This window comes from Oryctolagus cuniculus, chromosome 18 (genome assembly GCF_051225735.1).
Source record: "Oryctolagus cuniculus isolate XC-2025 breed Fujian yellow rabbit chromosome 18, ASM5122573v1, whole genome shotgun sequence".
Lineage (NCBI taxonomy): Eukaryota > Metazoa > Chordata > Mammalia > Lagomorpha > Leporidae > Oryctolagus > Oryctolagus cuniculus.
This window is the reverse complement of record NC_142884.1, coordinates 76,286,329-76,301,299: the sequence shown is the minus strand read 5'-3', so window position 1 is coordinate 76,301,299 and position 14,971 is coordinate 76,286,329. Positions and strand designations below refer to the sequence as shown.

The window sequence follows — 14,971 nt, the reverse complement described above, 5'->3', positions numbered from 1 at the left end:
CTCACGGCAGGACTCCACTCTGGGGCCTGAATGACAGCCAGCAGTACCTCCATTACTCGTGTTCGCCTGCTCTGCAGGAACTGTCACGGGCTCATATGTGGGGGACAGACACTTGAAAGTGACAGTAAGAAGGCAGCACACGGGACACAGAAACAGTATCGGGACTCTAGAGGGGCCTGGCTGCGTCTCCCAGGGCATCAAGCCTCAGGGAGACAGACCATGCCCCGCACTGGCTGCACTCACCCACCGCCACGTCCCAGCCACCTCTCAGCTGGCTAAGGGAAGGGCAGCCGACGCCAGGCCCTCGCTCTGAGAGAGGCTGGATCACGTCACCTCCGGGACGCTGTGTGGGCTTCGGGATCTCAAGCTGCACCACTTCCTGCCACTCCTGAAATGCCTAACCCCACACCCCCAAGTGTGCACGCTGGGTTTCTAGCAACTCGAGGCGTACTTTCTTATCGCCCAGCACAACCGGACATGCTCCACACAGCAGGTACTCTGTAAGCCCTCCTTCACACGTTCCCACAGAAAAAAGTGTTTGACCTAAAAATCCAGTAAAATTAACCCAGGATTTAGAAGATAAATTTCAGAAAAATCTCATGCTATTTGCCTTTTCTATGTACATCCATCCAAGCTGTCCAGTCTCTCCTCACCCGCTGCGTTCCAAGGCTCGTGGTCTCGTGGTGCACACATACCACCACGTCCAGCACTACAGGCTCCCGCGGCGGCCTCTGGCACACGGGCTGTCCGGGAGAACTGCCCTGGCCTGGCACACTCACTGCGGCCGTCTCAGGCCTGCCCGCTCCACCCCTGCAGTCCTGATGTGACCGGCAAGGGCCAGGGGAGGAGAAGCACACACCACAGGAGGGCAGGGAGCCCTCTCCAGGGGTCACAGCTGCCGCAGCAGGGAGCCCACAGCCAGCCACGGCTGCCCCGACACAAACCCTGCCCCGCCCCCCGTGAGGTCCCAGCGCCAGACTCTCTCAGTGTCCTCCCTTAAGCCAGCAGCCACGTTTCTGTCTTTGGCTCCTACCATGTTTATTTTTCAAACAAAATCACCCGTGAGAAGCAAGTCAGGAGACACAGCGGAGACTGGGCTAACTCCTGCAGATCCCGAGAGCCGGGCCTCACGGGATGCAGTGGGACCCTCTATGCCGGCTCTGCGCTCGCACGCCGGGGGCACAGCGCAGTCTTTCTGAGCCGGGCCACTGCGTCTCTCCCGGGGCCAGTACACACTGCCCACAAGCTGCACGCCTGCCCCTTCCCCAGCACACCTCTGAGCGCTCCCTGCCGGAGCCACACAGGGCGGAGCCTGGCTGTGCTGACAAGGACACACGGCTGTCCTCTGCCCCGCCACCACTGAGGATGGAGCCTCGAGGCGTCCTCTTTCTCACAGGAAACCGGAGGACACAGGTGTCGGCACACTTTTCTATTTTTCAGTGCCCTTAAAGATCTATCATAAATACAAAACAAGTGTTTAAAACTCCTTTTATCCTAACCCATCTATTAACAACTGTACTCCAGATCATGGACTGGAGTAAGTGTCCCAGACTCCGGGACGGGCAGTACTGAGTCCCGAGACGGTCAGACGGCAGCTCGGGGCCAGCGAGTGCGGAGGGGCGGGAGCACTGCTGGGCTCATTCTGGAACCGTGGGAACGTTCAGTCCAGAGCTCAGCAGAGCTCAATGCCACCGCCGATTCCCAAGCCACAGTGTTCGGCACACGGGGTTCAAGGTCCACGGTGAGTGTACCTCTTGTTTGGTTTTTGTGGTGTACCCTTGGACAGACTCCCTGGCCACCAGGCTCTCCAGGGCGTCCTGGACTGTGCGTATCTTGTCGGACTGGATGTCCAGCTGCAGCGTGAAGAAGGGCTGCAGAGTGGCCGATTCTTTCGAACTCTGCTGGTAAACCACAGACCTGAGAATGGAAAGCAAAACAGAAAACTCAGGAGACCACTGCCTACCATTTTCCCTTAAGATGAACCAGAAGAGGAATAAACATGGGAGATCAGATTATTCAGTTTTACTCTAAGACCAGAGAACAGAAAAGCAACAAATCATGAACTTAAAAATAATTCCGCTACACTCCACTGCCTACACATTTCTAGTGACTACAGCTACCAGGGATAACCTTCCCAGCTCAAGTGCTCCGTGCGTCCCCTCCTGCACGCTGTGTCCCCTGCACAGGTAACACACGTGAGCCCCTCCACGGCCTCCAGGTGGCTCCTTTCAAGTCTCAGCTGTTCCAGCACACAGGAAACCCCAGCGTGAGCCGCCTATTTTTAATGGCATTTTCCCCCTATAAAAAGTGACTTACAGACAGTGGGGGCGTAGGACGAGTGTGATAAAAACAAGTTAGCACTGCATTCCCGGAGAAAAGGGTTACAGCCTTCCAGGAAGGGTGCTGGCCCAGCCTTGTTTTCTCGGCTGGTTTTCCATCTCGTTTTATCCAAGTTTTTCCAAGTGACAACAGTGTGTCCATGTCTCCGTGGGAGCTCGACAAGCGCTCGGCAGTCTGCAGTGAGGGGCCAGCAGGTGTGGCCAGGTGCCTGGGCTCTGCCCAACAGAGGCTGCCAAGACCATGCGGCCAGCTCCTGTACCCAGGGTCAACAGAGCAAATCTTTGCTCTGGAATGCAAAGATCTGAGTGTGGCAGGCCCAGGAGTTTCAGAAAGGCACAGTGGGGAACCAGCAGTGAGAGCCAGCGAAGACACTGACAAGTGGGCTCCGGTCTCCGAGATCCCGTGTTTTCTCAAAACACAACAAAACAGAAAAACCAGAAAGCCAAATCTTGGAAGAAAGTCTTTCAACTGGTCTGAATAAAGAACTGTGGCTGACGACCAGAGAGCTGGGGACCTATAAGGTTTCCTTCCCTCTACTTTACCACGTCTTAGAAGATTCATTTATTTATTTGAAGGGCAGAGTGACACAGGAAAGACAGAGAAAGAGAGAGGTCTTCCATCCACTGGTTTACTCTACAAATGGCCGCAACAGCCAATCCGAAGCCAGGGGCTTGTTCTGGGCCTCCCGCGTGGGTGCAGGGGCCCAGGCTCGCGGGCCCCCTTCCACTGCCTTCCCAGGCGCATTCTACAGCACTGGATCGGAAGTGGGGCGTCGGACAGGAACTGGCGCTCATATTGGATGCCAGCACTGCATGCTTTGGCTTTACTGGCTGTACCACAGCAACGGCCCCCACTTTACCATTTTTCAAAAAGAAATACTAACAACCATGACCACAAAGACAACACAGAGGCTGAGGCTGGCGGCCACGACAGAGCCCTCAGGGCAAGCGAGTGGACGCTGACGCCTTCCATCTGGCCTCTGAAACAGCTGAGGAGTGGCGCACAGGAGCAGAGACCCCCCCCCCCCGGCTCAGGCCCTTCATCCCCTGGCAGCACAGCAACGCCCAGACCCGCTGTCCCCGAAAAGCACAAACCTGATGTGTCCACCGAAAATGCAGGTGATGGGCGTCTGAACAAAGTCGGCCTGCCGGGTGACCGAGGTCTTGTTCCTGGGGCCCACCTGCTCCCACTCCTCCTCACTGCCTTCGCCTTCTTCCTCCTGCTCCTGGGTCCCGGGGCGGCTTCTGGGCCCATTGGGAATGGCCAGCTCTGAAAGGAGAGTCTGCTCAGGCGACTGCTTGCAGCAAAGACCACAGGAAGCGAGCAAGCCGGGAGCCTGCGTGGCTGCAGGAGGAGGCCAGGGCGCTGCCCATGCAGGGCCGCCACCAGCAGGGCAGCGGCCAAGCCAGCACCACAAGACCTCGGAGAGACGCAGGGCGGTCTGCAGACCAGGCCGCGCGGTGCGGCCACCTCTGGCTTCCCAGGACGCGCCTCAGCACCACGGGACTCGATTCCCGACCAGCCGAGGAGACCGCACACACGCCGCGCGCGTGCGGCAGGCGATGCACAGGTAACCGGAGCCCCACCACCGAGCGAGCCCGTGAATTCTGGCTGTTGGGGGAGGGGCCTACACACAAGCGAGGGGCACGCGTGGAGACACCGCTCGCGGGGGAGGGCCCTGGCTCCCGCGGGACTCACGCTCGCCGTGCGCCGCCAGCAGCTTCTTGAGGCCCAGCATCTCCTCGTGCAGCCCGTTGAGGATGAAGCCCAGGTACTCCTCCGCGTCCTCCTGCCGGCCCTGGGGGCACACGAGCACCCCGGTGTCAGCCGCATGCCCGCGGCCTGCGGGCCCGGCTCCCCCGCCGCAAACCGCGCCTCCACTGCGATTCTTAAGCCTACACACAAAGTACTTCCGAAAACTGGCCTCTGCAGAGCTGAGGGCCTGGGGACACGAGGCACACTGAGCCGTGGGGCAAGCGACGCCACCGTTAGCTTCTTGGTTTTTGCTTTTTCCATAGTTTCCACACTATTTATACCTTATAGCAAAAATGGTATTTAAATGAAGAAAAAAATTAAAAGGCTGGAGAGGGGCAGGTTAGGTTAGGCTGCCGCAGGGAACTGGCGCCCCTGTCACAGTGGGAGTCTGAGCCCGGTTACTGTGCTTCCAACTCAGCCTGCCCGGCTAGCTGAGGAAGGCAGCAGGTGACGGCTCAAGTGCTTGGGCCGTGCCAGCCACCTGGGGGACTGCTGCAGCCACTCGGGGAGCGAGCCAGGGATGCGGCGTGAACCAGAGGATGCCGGATCAATCTCTTTCAAATAAATAGATCTTTTAAAATAAATAGTTTCTTTTTTGCTTAAATGAAGTCGAAGACCAGGAACCAGGTGCCTGGTGCCACCCCCCGTACACCCCCGAGATGGGTGTTCAGGAGGAGCTATGACGTCAGCAGCCCGTACGTCCTCTCCTGTCTCTGACAGGCACCTACGAGAGAAAGGACTCACGACGTATGTGAGAAACGTCCAGCTGCTAGGGCTGGCGCTGTGGTGCAGCAGGCTAAGCCAGCATCCCATAGAGGGCCAGCGGCTCCATTTCCAGCCCAGCTCCTTGCCAATGGTGCAAGTATCTGAACCCCTGCGACCCACGTGCGAGACATGGAGTTCCAGGCTCTCGTTTTTGGTCCGGCCCAGCTCCGGCCATTGCGGCCAGGTGAGGAGTGAACCAGCACACGAAAGGTTTCTGTGTCCTCCTCTTCTTGTCACTCTGCCTTCAAATGAATAAACAAAGACTCAGGGGCCGGCGCTGTGGTGCAGCAGGTAACGCGCCACCTGCGGGGCCGGCATCCCGTATGGGCGCTGGTTCCAGTCCTGGCTGCTCCACTTCTCACCCAGCTCCCTGCGGTGGCCTAGGAAAGCAGCAGAAGCCCGAGTGCTGGGGCCCCTGCGCCTCTGTCAGGGACCAGGAAGAAGCTCCTGGCTCCTGGTCAGATCGGCCCAGCTCCATCGACTGCAGCCATCTGGGAGTGAACCACTGGATGAAGACCTCTCTCTCTCTCTCTCTCTCTGCCTCTGTCTCTCTGCCTTTCAAATAAAGAAATCTTAAAAAAAAAAAAAAAAAAAAAAAAAAAAAAAAGGCTGAGCTGTTCTGTACAGAGGCACAGAGCAGCAGGCTCCCAGGAGTCGCGCCAGCTCCCCACCCCACTGCTGTGTCTGACTCTGCAGTTTATCAGGAGTTCGCGATTCCTTCCTCAGCGCAGACCACGCTCCCGGGGTCAGCACGTTCCCTGCTGCCGGGCCCCGGGGAGCTGCGCAGGGGTTTATCTGCACTCCCCGACAGGGACCACGGGCACAGCCCACACGGCCGAGCTCTGGCCCGGGGCTGCCCTCTCTGGAAAGGCCTCGGCCTGAGAACCTGGAGTTCAGCAGAGTCCCTGCCGTTCCGAGAACCGTGAAGAGACTGCGCCCACCCTGTGTGTGCAAGCAGTGTGCTCGCGCTTCCTCCCGCGACCGTGGCGTTCTGCTTCAAGCAGGGAGGGGCACTCGTGGGACTCCCCTCCCGAGAAAACCCAGGGCGCCAAGTCTCCGACCGGCTTGCCTGGCACACAACACGCGGAGCTGCCGCTGAGGCCCGGCGGGTGAAGCCGTCGCTCTGTGAGGCAGCCTGTACGGGTGCCGCTTGTGTCCCAGCTGCCCGACTTCCAATCCTGCTCCCTGCTAACGGCCTGGGAAAGCAGCCTAAGAAGGCCCAAGTGCTTGGGCCCTGCACCCACGTGGACGCCCAGAAGAAGCTCCTGGCTTCAGCCCAGCTCCGCCCTGGCTGGTGCAGCTACACAGAGAGTGAACCAGCAGATGAAGATCCCTGTCTCTCCCTACTGTCTCAGTAACCCGTTCAAACAAACAGTAAATCTTCAAAAAGAAAAACAAGACAACCACAAGACAACACACTGGGTGTCACAGGCGGGCCTGTGGGGCTGCCCCGGCAGAAGGGTCCGGCGTGCCCTCCAGCCCTCACCCCGCGTCTTCTCGCTTCTGGGTCCGCTTCATGCTCTACTGCAGCACTACAGTGCGCCCACCGCACGCCGGCTGCAGTCCCCCGAGAGCTCCCAGTGCCTCAGCGAACTCTACCCGAGCACAGTGCTGAGGGCGCCGCCTCAGGAAGCCCCACCCCAAGCTGGGCAGGCCTCCTCTGGCTTTTTTTTTTGACAGGCAGAGTGGACAGTGAGAGAGAGAGACAGAGAGAAAGGTCTTCCTTTGCCGTTGGTTCACCCTCCAATGGCCGCCGTGGCCTGCGCGCTGCAGCCGGTGCACCGCGCTGATCCGATGGCAGGAGCCAGGAGCCAGGTGCTTCTCCTGGTCTCCCATGGGGTGCAGGGACCAAGCACTTGGGCCATCCTCCACTGCACTCTCGGGCCACAGCAGAGAGCTGGCCTGGAAGAGGGGCAACCGGGACAGAATCCGGCGCCCCGACCAGGGCTAGAACCCGGTGTGCCGGCACCGCAAGGCGGAGGATTAGCCTAATGAGCCGCGGCGCCGGCCTTCCTCTGGCTTTTCAAGCACCTGGGTGTCGTCCATCTCGCGCTTCTCTCATCTGTCCACGCAGACGACACAGTGACCCCCAGCAGCCAGCTCTCCGGGCCAGATGACAGACCGGAGTCCCTTCTGCACCCCAAGCAACACCGCACATTCCCAGGGCCAAAGCTGCACAACGGGCCCTGGAAAAGCTTGCAACTCGACGCTGCCTGGTGGTCGCCCGCGACGCTGCCCGGGACGGAGCCGGGAGGCCAGGGAGCCTCACTGAGTGGAAGGGCGTCCTCAACGCCCCTTCAGCCGCAGGCACTCGTGCGCCAGGTAAGCCCTTCCAGAGGGAAGAAGAAATGCCTCCTGAACCGCGTCAGCACGCTCCCAGGCCTGCGTGCTCCGGCTCCCAAACACAATGGTAAGGAATCCGGGTAAAGGACACCGCGCGCCCGAGGCCTCAGCTCGAGGAAGACGGAGCTCTCGTGACCGTCCCCGTCCTCCTGGGCCACACTCCACTCCACCTGAAAGGCGGGACAGCACACTGGTCAGGGCCTTCCCAAGAGCCAGGCTCCCTGTGACAAGCAGACAACGCCGTCACACGCGCAGTGAGGACGCAGTCCCTCCGTACAGCGCCCGCCCTGGCACTTGGCACACAGTAGAAGCTCCATCAGCCGGCAGCTGACTCAAACCCAGATCTACTCTGGCACTCCCAGGAAGTGTGCCCTCTGGTGGCGGAGGGCAGGCACGGACCAGCGACAGTGAGCGGACAACGGCAGCAAACAGCTCAAACCTTTTCCGACAGGCTGGACTTGATGACGGTGAGGAGTCGATAGATGTACGTGGGTTCAAAGGCAGCTCCAGGGCGGATGTCCCTCACGATTTTATCCCCAAGAGCTAGAAAGCAAACCAGACACAGACTGCCTTAACTAGGACGAAAGCCAAACCATCAAACCCTGCTCCCCTCCCACAGCTGTCTGAGCCGCGGCTGAGCTGACCCAGCCTGCTCTCGGCAGCACCCTCCCAGCATGCAACGGCATCGTGGGTCCTCACCTCAGCCGCACTCACCTTGTCGGGGTTTTGGAGGCACCGGCATATTGGTAAACTCGTTCATCAGCCGAACACTAAACATGGAGGGAGAACGTTAAGCAGTGTGTCTTCCACAACACCCCACTAGGGAGCCTTGATGGCTCAGCAGAGTGTCTATTAGGGTGACTACAGCAGGCTCAGGCAACCAATGCTGGGACACTGGTGCACTCTGAATGCTCTCGACGTGCCTTTTGGTACATTTTAAGCTGATACACACTGAAATGTCTTCTACTCAACCTAAGCAACACAGACAAACAACGCTCCAACTCTATTTCCAATGAACCTCCACACAAAACCATGAATGGCACATTAAAAAAAATGACAGGACTCCTTCGTGGGAAACCAGGAACCTCCCTAAACTATTTCAACAGTAGTTACCAAAGAGGATGCACCCCAGCCCCGGGCCGTCTTCAAGCCCCACTTACAAGCTGTCTATCATGGGTGTGGACGTGCAAGGCCTCTGCGCCTTCGAGTACAGAGGAAGGAACTTCATCAGGTGATACATGGGCGGGCACGCAACCAGGGCCTGCAGCGTCTGCGCACGGGCGTAAGGAAGCGTGAAGGAGACAGAACCGACACAGCGAGCGGCCTCGAGGCCCACAACAGAGCAGAGAAAACCCAAACTCGACTCGGACGTGCACACCGGAGGGAGCGAGCCCAGTGTTCACTCGGGTAACTGCCCTGTGTCGTCCGAGGAAGGATGGACCACGCGGTCAAGCTGATTGATCAAGTCAAGAACTTGATTCCACCCAGATCGTCAGATCAGCGCAAGGCTTCCAGCTGGGAGGGGTCACTGCTCTACGACTCGGCATCGTTGTCGTGAGAATAGAGCCTGCCTGGTGCCGTCACGTGCAGGTAACAAACCCTCTTTGTAGTGGGTGGAAAGCTGGGCTCAGGAGTAACCCTGTTTACAAACAAGGGAGGTGGACCAGGTAACAGCAAGCGAAAGGCGCCCGGAGGAGCCGCGCCGGTGGCCGGCGTTGGGCACAGTCCAGGAAGGATACAGCATTAATGTAGCACCAGTTTCCTTTATTGATCAGCCCGCGAGGCTGCAGCGACACTGGCTTATGGATCAGCGTCACATTCTCCAGTAACTCTGCAACAGAGCAAAGGGGCATGTTTGAGACGTTAGTGACATGAGTGGACAACACTGACGGTCGCAGGCCCCTCACTGCAGTGCTAAAGCCCTTCAGGAAAGCACACACAGGAAGCGCGTGCCCTTCACTCCCTGTCAAGCACGATATCATGGCTGAAATCCCTTTTCACGTGAACATTTCCCCAAACCCAGGAGGAAGCTGAGCAGCGCCGCCAGCACCAGGGAACAGCTGGGATGCCCCGGACACCGAGGCCCGCAGGCGCGAGACAACGGGGACAGGGCAGACCCCGCATGGCCTCACCTCTCCGTCCTCGGCACCGACGTCCTTTGGGGACAGCAGACTGCTATGAAGGACACCACCTGTCCACTCTAAAACCCACGCAGCAAGTCCCATCTGCAAACAAGCTCCGCCCCCTGGGATCCAGGCTGCGGCACCCCTCCGCGTCAGGGCAGAGGAACTCCGGAGTTCCTAGCTCCCGCTGCGAATCCCCCCACGCAGCGTGTCCTCCCCAGTCCGCAGTGGTTAACTGGCAGACCCAATCCTTAGCGCAGCGCAGGAGTGCTGCCACTCCCCTCCCCCAACGATACGGAAAGGCGGCTGAGTAACAGCAACTGGCCCTGAACGCCAGCCCGCGGCCGCAGCACACTGCCCCCTTTACTTGTACTGAGGACACATCTGGGGTTGGCATCCACCTAGGACCTGACGCAACCAAAAGCCTTTTTCTTCTAGAACACAGCTGTGCTACCACGTCCCAGACTCACGTACAAGTCGAACGAACAAAGTACTTTGGAAAATTCAGATGCGCGCGCGCACACACACACACGCTCCCTCCTGCAGGCTGCAGAGCCCACACAGTGTCCACAGACAGCTCGCGGCTGCTCTCTCTCGCAGGGAGGCAGACCAGGGCCTGCAGTGACAGATCAGGCACACCTGAGTCTCGAGACCTGGTGTGACAACACCCAGCAGAGACCATGTGCGCTGCTCGTCACCGTGGGAACAGACCTGTCAAGGCGGCACCACCGTCTTCTCCATCCCACAGGTGAGGAGATGGAGGGGACCAGGCCCAGCGACCAGCGACGCCCAGAGGCAGGGCCCTTGCCCACTGTCTAATGTGCTTCCGTAAAATCTCTGCGACTTGAAGGTTCCCACAGACGTAAGAACGTCCACCTCCAGGGGTTCTGACTAACCTGTCTGCTCTCACAAGCGCCCACCACTCCAGGTGCGTCGGTCACAGTAGGGTGACCAACACTGCTCACCAGGTCACACAGCGTCGCCACAGCAGAATGCCTCCGACGGAAACACCAACGCAGCAGCTACAGTGAAGTGTGTGAGTAACTGTAACACCCAGGAGCTGCCTTCCTGACACAGGGGCCTCGGTCTGGGTCAGGCTGCCCGCCCTGGACCCCTGCAGCAGGCGAGCGTGCAGGCCAGTGCCTGGAGGGACCGAGCTTTGCCGGCTACGCACCACACAGAGCAGGCCAAGCTGAAGGGTCGGGACCAACGCTTAGCCTGGTCCTAGGAGGGCAACAGCAGGCCGCAGGGGCCCAGGCGCCGACAGAGAGCAGGAGAGGCTCACTGGCTGGGACACGGCAAACGGACGGGGTGCTTGTTCAGGAAGCGATGAGACAGCTTCAGAGACTGGTGAGACACAGGCTGACACCGCCAAGGAGGACATCACACTCACAGACCAGCGCGCGACATATTTGCACCGCACAAACCCCGGTGCAGGGCTGGAAGCAGACGCCTGACAGACAAACAGGAGAGGGGCCGTGGACAGCAGCAAGCAGACACCAGCAAGTGTGCCATCAGCCAAGTGGCACGGAACCTGCAGGACCGGGCACTGCGGTTCCCAGGTGGGGGAAGGAGGAAACGGCACCCCTCACCTTCTTCGTGCTGCGGGAGGCAGAACCTGCTAGGACAGGACGGGCGGGGGTGTCTGAGGCGGTCACTCCTGATCAGCAGATGCCGCTGCGGAACGCGGAAGAGCCAGCCGAAGCCAGGCATCACAGAACACCTGAACTTTCTCCCACGCCAACTACCCTGAGACTACAGAACCAAACACACCAGGGAGCTGACACGCGGAGCAGCTAAGCTACTGCTTGAGACACCTGCCTTCTCATGTGTTTATTTTTGAAAAGATTTACTTATTCAAAAGTCAGAGTTATAGAGAGAGAAAGGGAGAGAGAGGGAGGGAGATCTTCCATCCACTGGCTCACTCCCTGGAAGACTGCAACGGTCAGGGCTGGGCCAGACAAACCAGGAGCTTCTTCCGGATCTCCCATGTGGGGAGTAGGGGCCCAAGCACCTGGGCCACGTCCCGTTGCTTTTTCCAGGACATCAGCAGGCAGCTGGACCAGCGCCTGTACGGGATGCCAGCACTGCAGGTGGCAGCCTTACCCGCTACGTCGCAACGCCAGGCCCCTGCCACGCCAGTTCAGCGTGCCTTCTCTGAGTCCTGACTCTGCCACTTCCAATCCAGCTTCCTGCTGACGCATACCCTGGGAGGCAGCAGGTGACGGCTCAGGTCCTTGGGTCCCTGTCACCCACGTGGAGAGACACGGATCGCGTTTTGGGCTCCTGGCTTCAGCCTGGCCCAGTTCTGGGGAGCAAAATAGCAAACAGAAGATCTCTCTCTCTCTCTCTCTTGGACAAAATTATTAAAAAAAAAAAAAAAAAGCCCAGATGACGGTTAATAGCACTGTCAGAAGCCAGCGCTGTGGCGTAGTGGGTAAAGTCGCCACCTGCAGTGCCAGTTCAGGATCCAGCCGCTCCACTTCCGATCCAGCTCTCTGCTATGGCCTGGGAAAGCAGTGGAAGATGCCCAAGTCCTTGGGCCCCTGCACCGGCGTGGGAGTGCCAGAAGAAGCTCCTGGCTCCTGGCTTCAGATCGGCCCAGCTCTGGCTGTTGCAGCCAACTGGGGAGTGAACCAGCAGATGGAAGACCTCCCTCTTTCTCTCTGCCTCTCAAATAAATAAATATTTTAAAAAACAACAAAAGAAAGAAATGCTGTGTCATCAAAGATTTTTTAAAAAGAGCACTTTGAATTCATAGTGTTAAGTTTTGAGAACTAATTTGGAGTCAGGTATGAAACAGTGAAGTCTGGCTGGGAAAGCAGCCCTGGAACACAGCCCCCTGCACGTTCTCAGGCGAGCAGCACACAGGACATCCCACGCCAGCCCCTGGGCGCCAACGCAGGATCAGCAGATCAGACGGCACCCCCAGCCTGCACGCCAGCCTCTGCCTCAGATCAACGCCAGCTGCAGGGAGAGGCGAGGCAGCCACAAGGAGCAATTCTGCTGCTTCTCTCCACGGTGTTAAGGTCAAGGCTTTGAGTATCGCCTAGTGGTCTGTCCAAGTGACAACATCGCACACGGCACAGCCCCAGCACAGCGCCAAAGCCCTGGAGCCGCACAGAGCAGCACCTCCGGGGAACGCACCAGCCAGGTTGTGCCAGGTCTTCAGAAGGCTCGGAAAGAGCACTCTGGCACAACCTTTTCTTCTTTTTCTAAGATTCATTTATTTGAAAGAGTTACACACACGGAGAGAGAGAAGAGGCAGAGAGAGAGGTCTTCCATCTGCTGGCTCACTCCCCAGGTGGCCGTAACAGCCAGAGCTGGGTCCATCTGAAGCCAGGAGCCAGGAGCTTCCTCCAGGTCTCCCACGCCGGTGCAGGGGCCTAAGGACTTGGGCCATCCTCCACTGCTTTCCCAGGCCACAGCAGAGAGCTGGATCGGAAGAGGAGCAGCCGAGGCTTGAAGTGACGCCTATGTGGGATGCTGGCACTGCAGGCGGCGGCTTTACCTGCTATGCCACAGCGCCGGCCACTGGTACAACATTCTTAAGCGCAGAATAAATCTTTACATACTCAGAAAACAGAAAAAACAGACTGAACGGTCCAAATTTCACTTGACAACTACTGTTATTCTAGAAAATTTTTCTCTAGAAACAAGTCTTCCATAAACCAAAATACAGTCCCTCTGTGTCATCAGCATCTTCTCACGGTCCCAAGCAGGCCTGGCCAACTCCAACAGCCCCTCCCGAGCTCTCCCACAGCGCACCTGCCACCTCTCCCCGTGGCCCTGTATTAGAGGCCTGTCTCCTGGACAGGAGTGACCTCTCCCCGTGGCCCTGTATTAGTGGCCTGTCTCCTGGACAGGAGTGACCTCTCCCCGTGGCCCTGTATTAGAGGCCTGTCTCCTGGACAGGAGTGACCTCTCCCCGTGGCCCTGTATTAGTGGCCTGTCTCCTGGACAGGAGTGACCTCTCCCCGTGGCCCTGTATTAGAGGCCTGTCTCCTGGACAGGAGTGACCTCTCCCCGTGGCCCTGTATTAGTGGCCTGTCTCCTGGACAGGAGTGACCTCTCCCCGTGGCCCTGTATTAGAGGCCTGTCTCCTGGACAGGAGTGACCTCTCCCCGTGGCCCTGTATTAGAGGCCTGTCTCCTGGACAGGAGTGACCTCTCCCCGTGGCCCTGTATTAGAGGCCTGTCTCCTGGACAGGAGTGACCTCTCCCCGTGGCCCTGTATTAGTGGCCTGTCTCCTGGACAGGAGTGACCTCTCCCCGTGGCCCTGTATTAGTGGCCTGTCTCCTGGACAGGAGTGACCTCTCCCCGTGGCCCTGTATTAGAGGCCTGTCTCCTGGACAGGAGTGACCTCTCCCCGTGGCCCTGTATTAGTGGCCTGTCTCCTGGACAGGAGTGACCTCTCCCCGTGGCCCTGTATTAGAGGCCTGTCTCCTGGACAGGAGTGACCTCTCCCCGTGGCCCTGTATTAGAGGCCTGTCTCCTGGACAGGAGTGACCTCTCCCCGTGGCCCTGTATTAGAGGCCTGTCTCCTGGACAGGAGTGACCTCTCCCCGTGGCCCTGTATTAGTGGCCTGTCTCCTGGACAGGAGTGACCTCTCCCCGTGGCCCTGTATTAGTGGCCTGTCTCCTGGACAGGAGTGACCTCTCCCCGTGGCCCTGTATTAGAGGCCTGTCTCCTGGACAGGAGTGACCTCTCCCCGTGGCCCTGTATTAGAGGCCTGTCTCCTGGACAGGAGTGACCTCTCCCCGTGGCCCTGTATTAGAGGCCTGTCTCCTGGACAGGAGTGACCTCTCCCCGTGGCCCTGTATTAGTGGCCTGTCTCCTGGACAGGAGTGACCTCTCCCCGTGGCCCTGTATTAGTGGCCTGTCTCCTGGACAGGAGTGACCTCTCCCCGTGGCCCTGTATTAGTGGCCTGTCTCCTGGACAGGAGTGACCTCTCCCCGTGGCCCTGTATTAGAGGCCTGTCTCCTGGACAGGAGTGACCTCTCCCCGTGGCCCTGTATTAGTGGCCTGTTTCCTGGACAGGAAGCTCCACCGAGGAGCCCACATGCTCTCTGTGCAACAGCACGCCTCCCACCCCTCACCCTTCTTGGTCCCCCAGCTGTTTCTGCTACCCTGTGGGCTACACGGCGGTCTCCCAGCCTGGAATCCCCCCCATATCCCTCTGCTGCTTTCTGCTCCTGGACCTTAGCCTACCCTCCCAGCAACTGCCCCAGACAGTGCCCGGCACTCAGTGAGCATTCACTAAATGGTCACCAAGGACGGCCGAGACATCTGGAGACGGAAGCACTAGTTATGCAAATAGCTCCACTCCAGCTAGCTAGGAAAGGCCCAAGAGACTCCAAGGCTGTTTTATCCGGTGGCTGGGAGAGCCTGTGCGCGCCGGCAAGGAGCCCAGGCCTGGCGAGCGGCCTGGCTCTCTGCTGCATCCGCTGCGCCCCTGGAGCAGAGCCCAGACTCCTCCCTGCGAGGGAGCGAGCTGCACTGGTGCACGGCCAGAGCGAGGGCCGCAGGCACGGCCGGCACACCAGCACGCCGGCCCTCTCCCCGCACACACTCCGTCATCTTCGTCATGAGATGCAGCTGGCAGAAGGGACAGGAAAACGCAATCACTTGAGGCAAGAGTTG

At 59.0% G+C, this 14,971-nt stretch overlaps 1 protein-coding gene across 1 annotated transcript in view; it reads right to left on the bottom strand.

Moving 5' to 3' along the window:
* The window catches only part of USP10 (ubiquitin specific peptidase 10), a 67,728-nt gene that overhangs the window by 7,485 nt on the left and 45,272 nt on the right, over positions 1 to 14,971 (bottom strand). The window contains exons 5-11 of the mRNA XM_051847334.3: positions 8,943 to 9,034; positions 8,364 to 8,473; positions 7,918 to 7,973; positions 7,643 to 7,746; positions 4,039 to 4,138; positions 3,435 to 3,609; positions 1,752 to 1,917 (exon numbers count right to left, since the gene is read on the bottom strand). Coding sequence (XP_051703294.1) covers positions 1,752 to 1,917; positions 3,435 to 3,609; positions 4,039 to 4,138; positions 7,643 to 7,746; positions 7,918 to 7,973; positions 8,364 to 8,473; positions 8,943 to 9,034 — 803 coding nt within the window. The remainder of the gene's footprint in view (positions 1 to 1,751; positions 1,918 to 3,434; positions 3,610 to 4,038; positions 4,139 to 7,642; positions 7,747 to 7,917; positions 7,974 to 8,363; positions 8,474 to 8,942; positions 9,035 to 14,971) is intronic.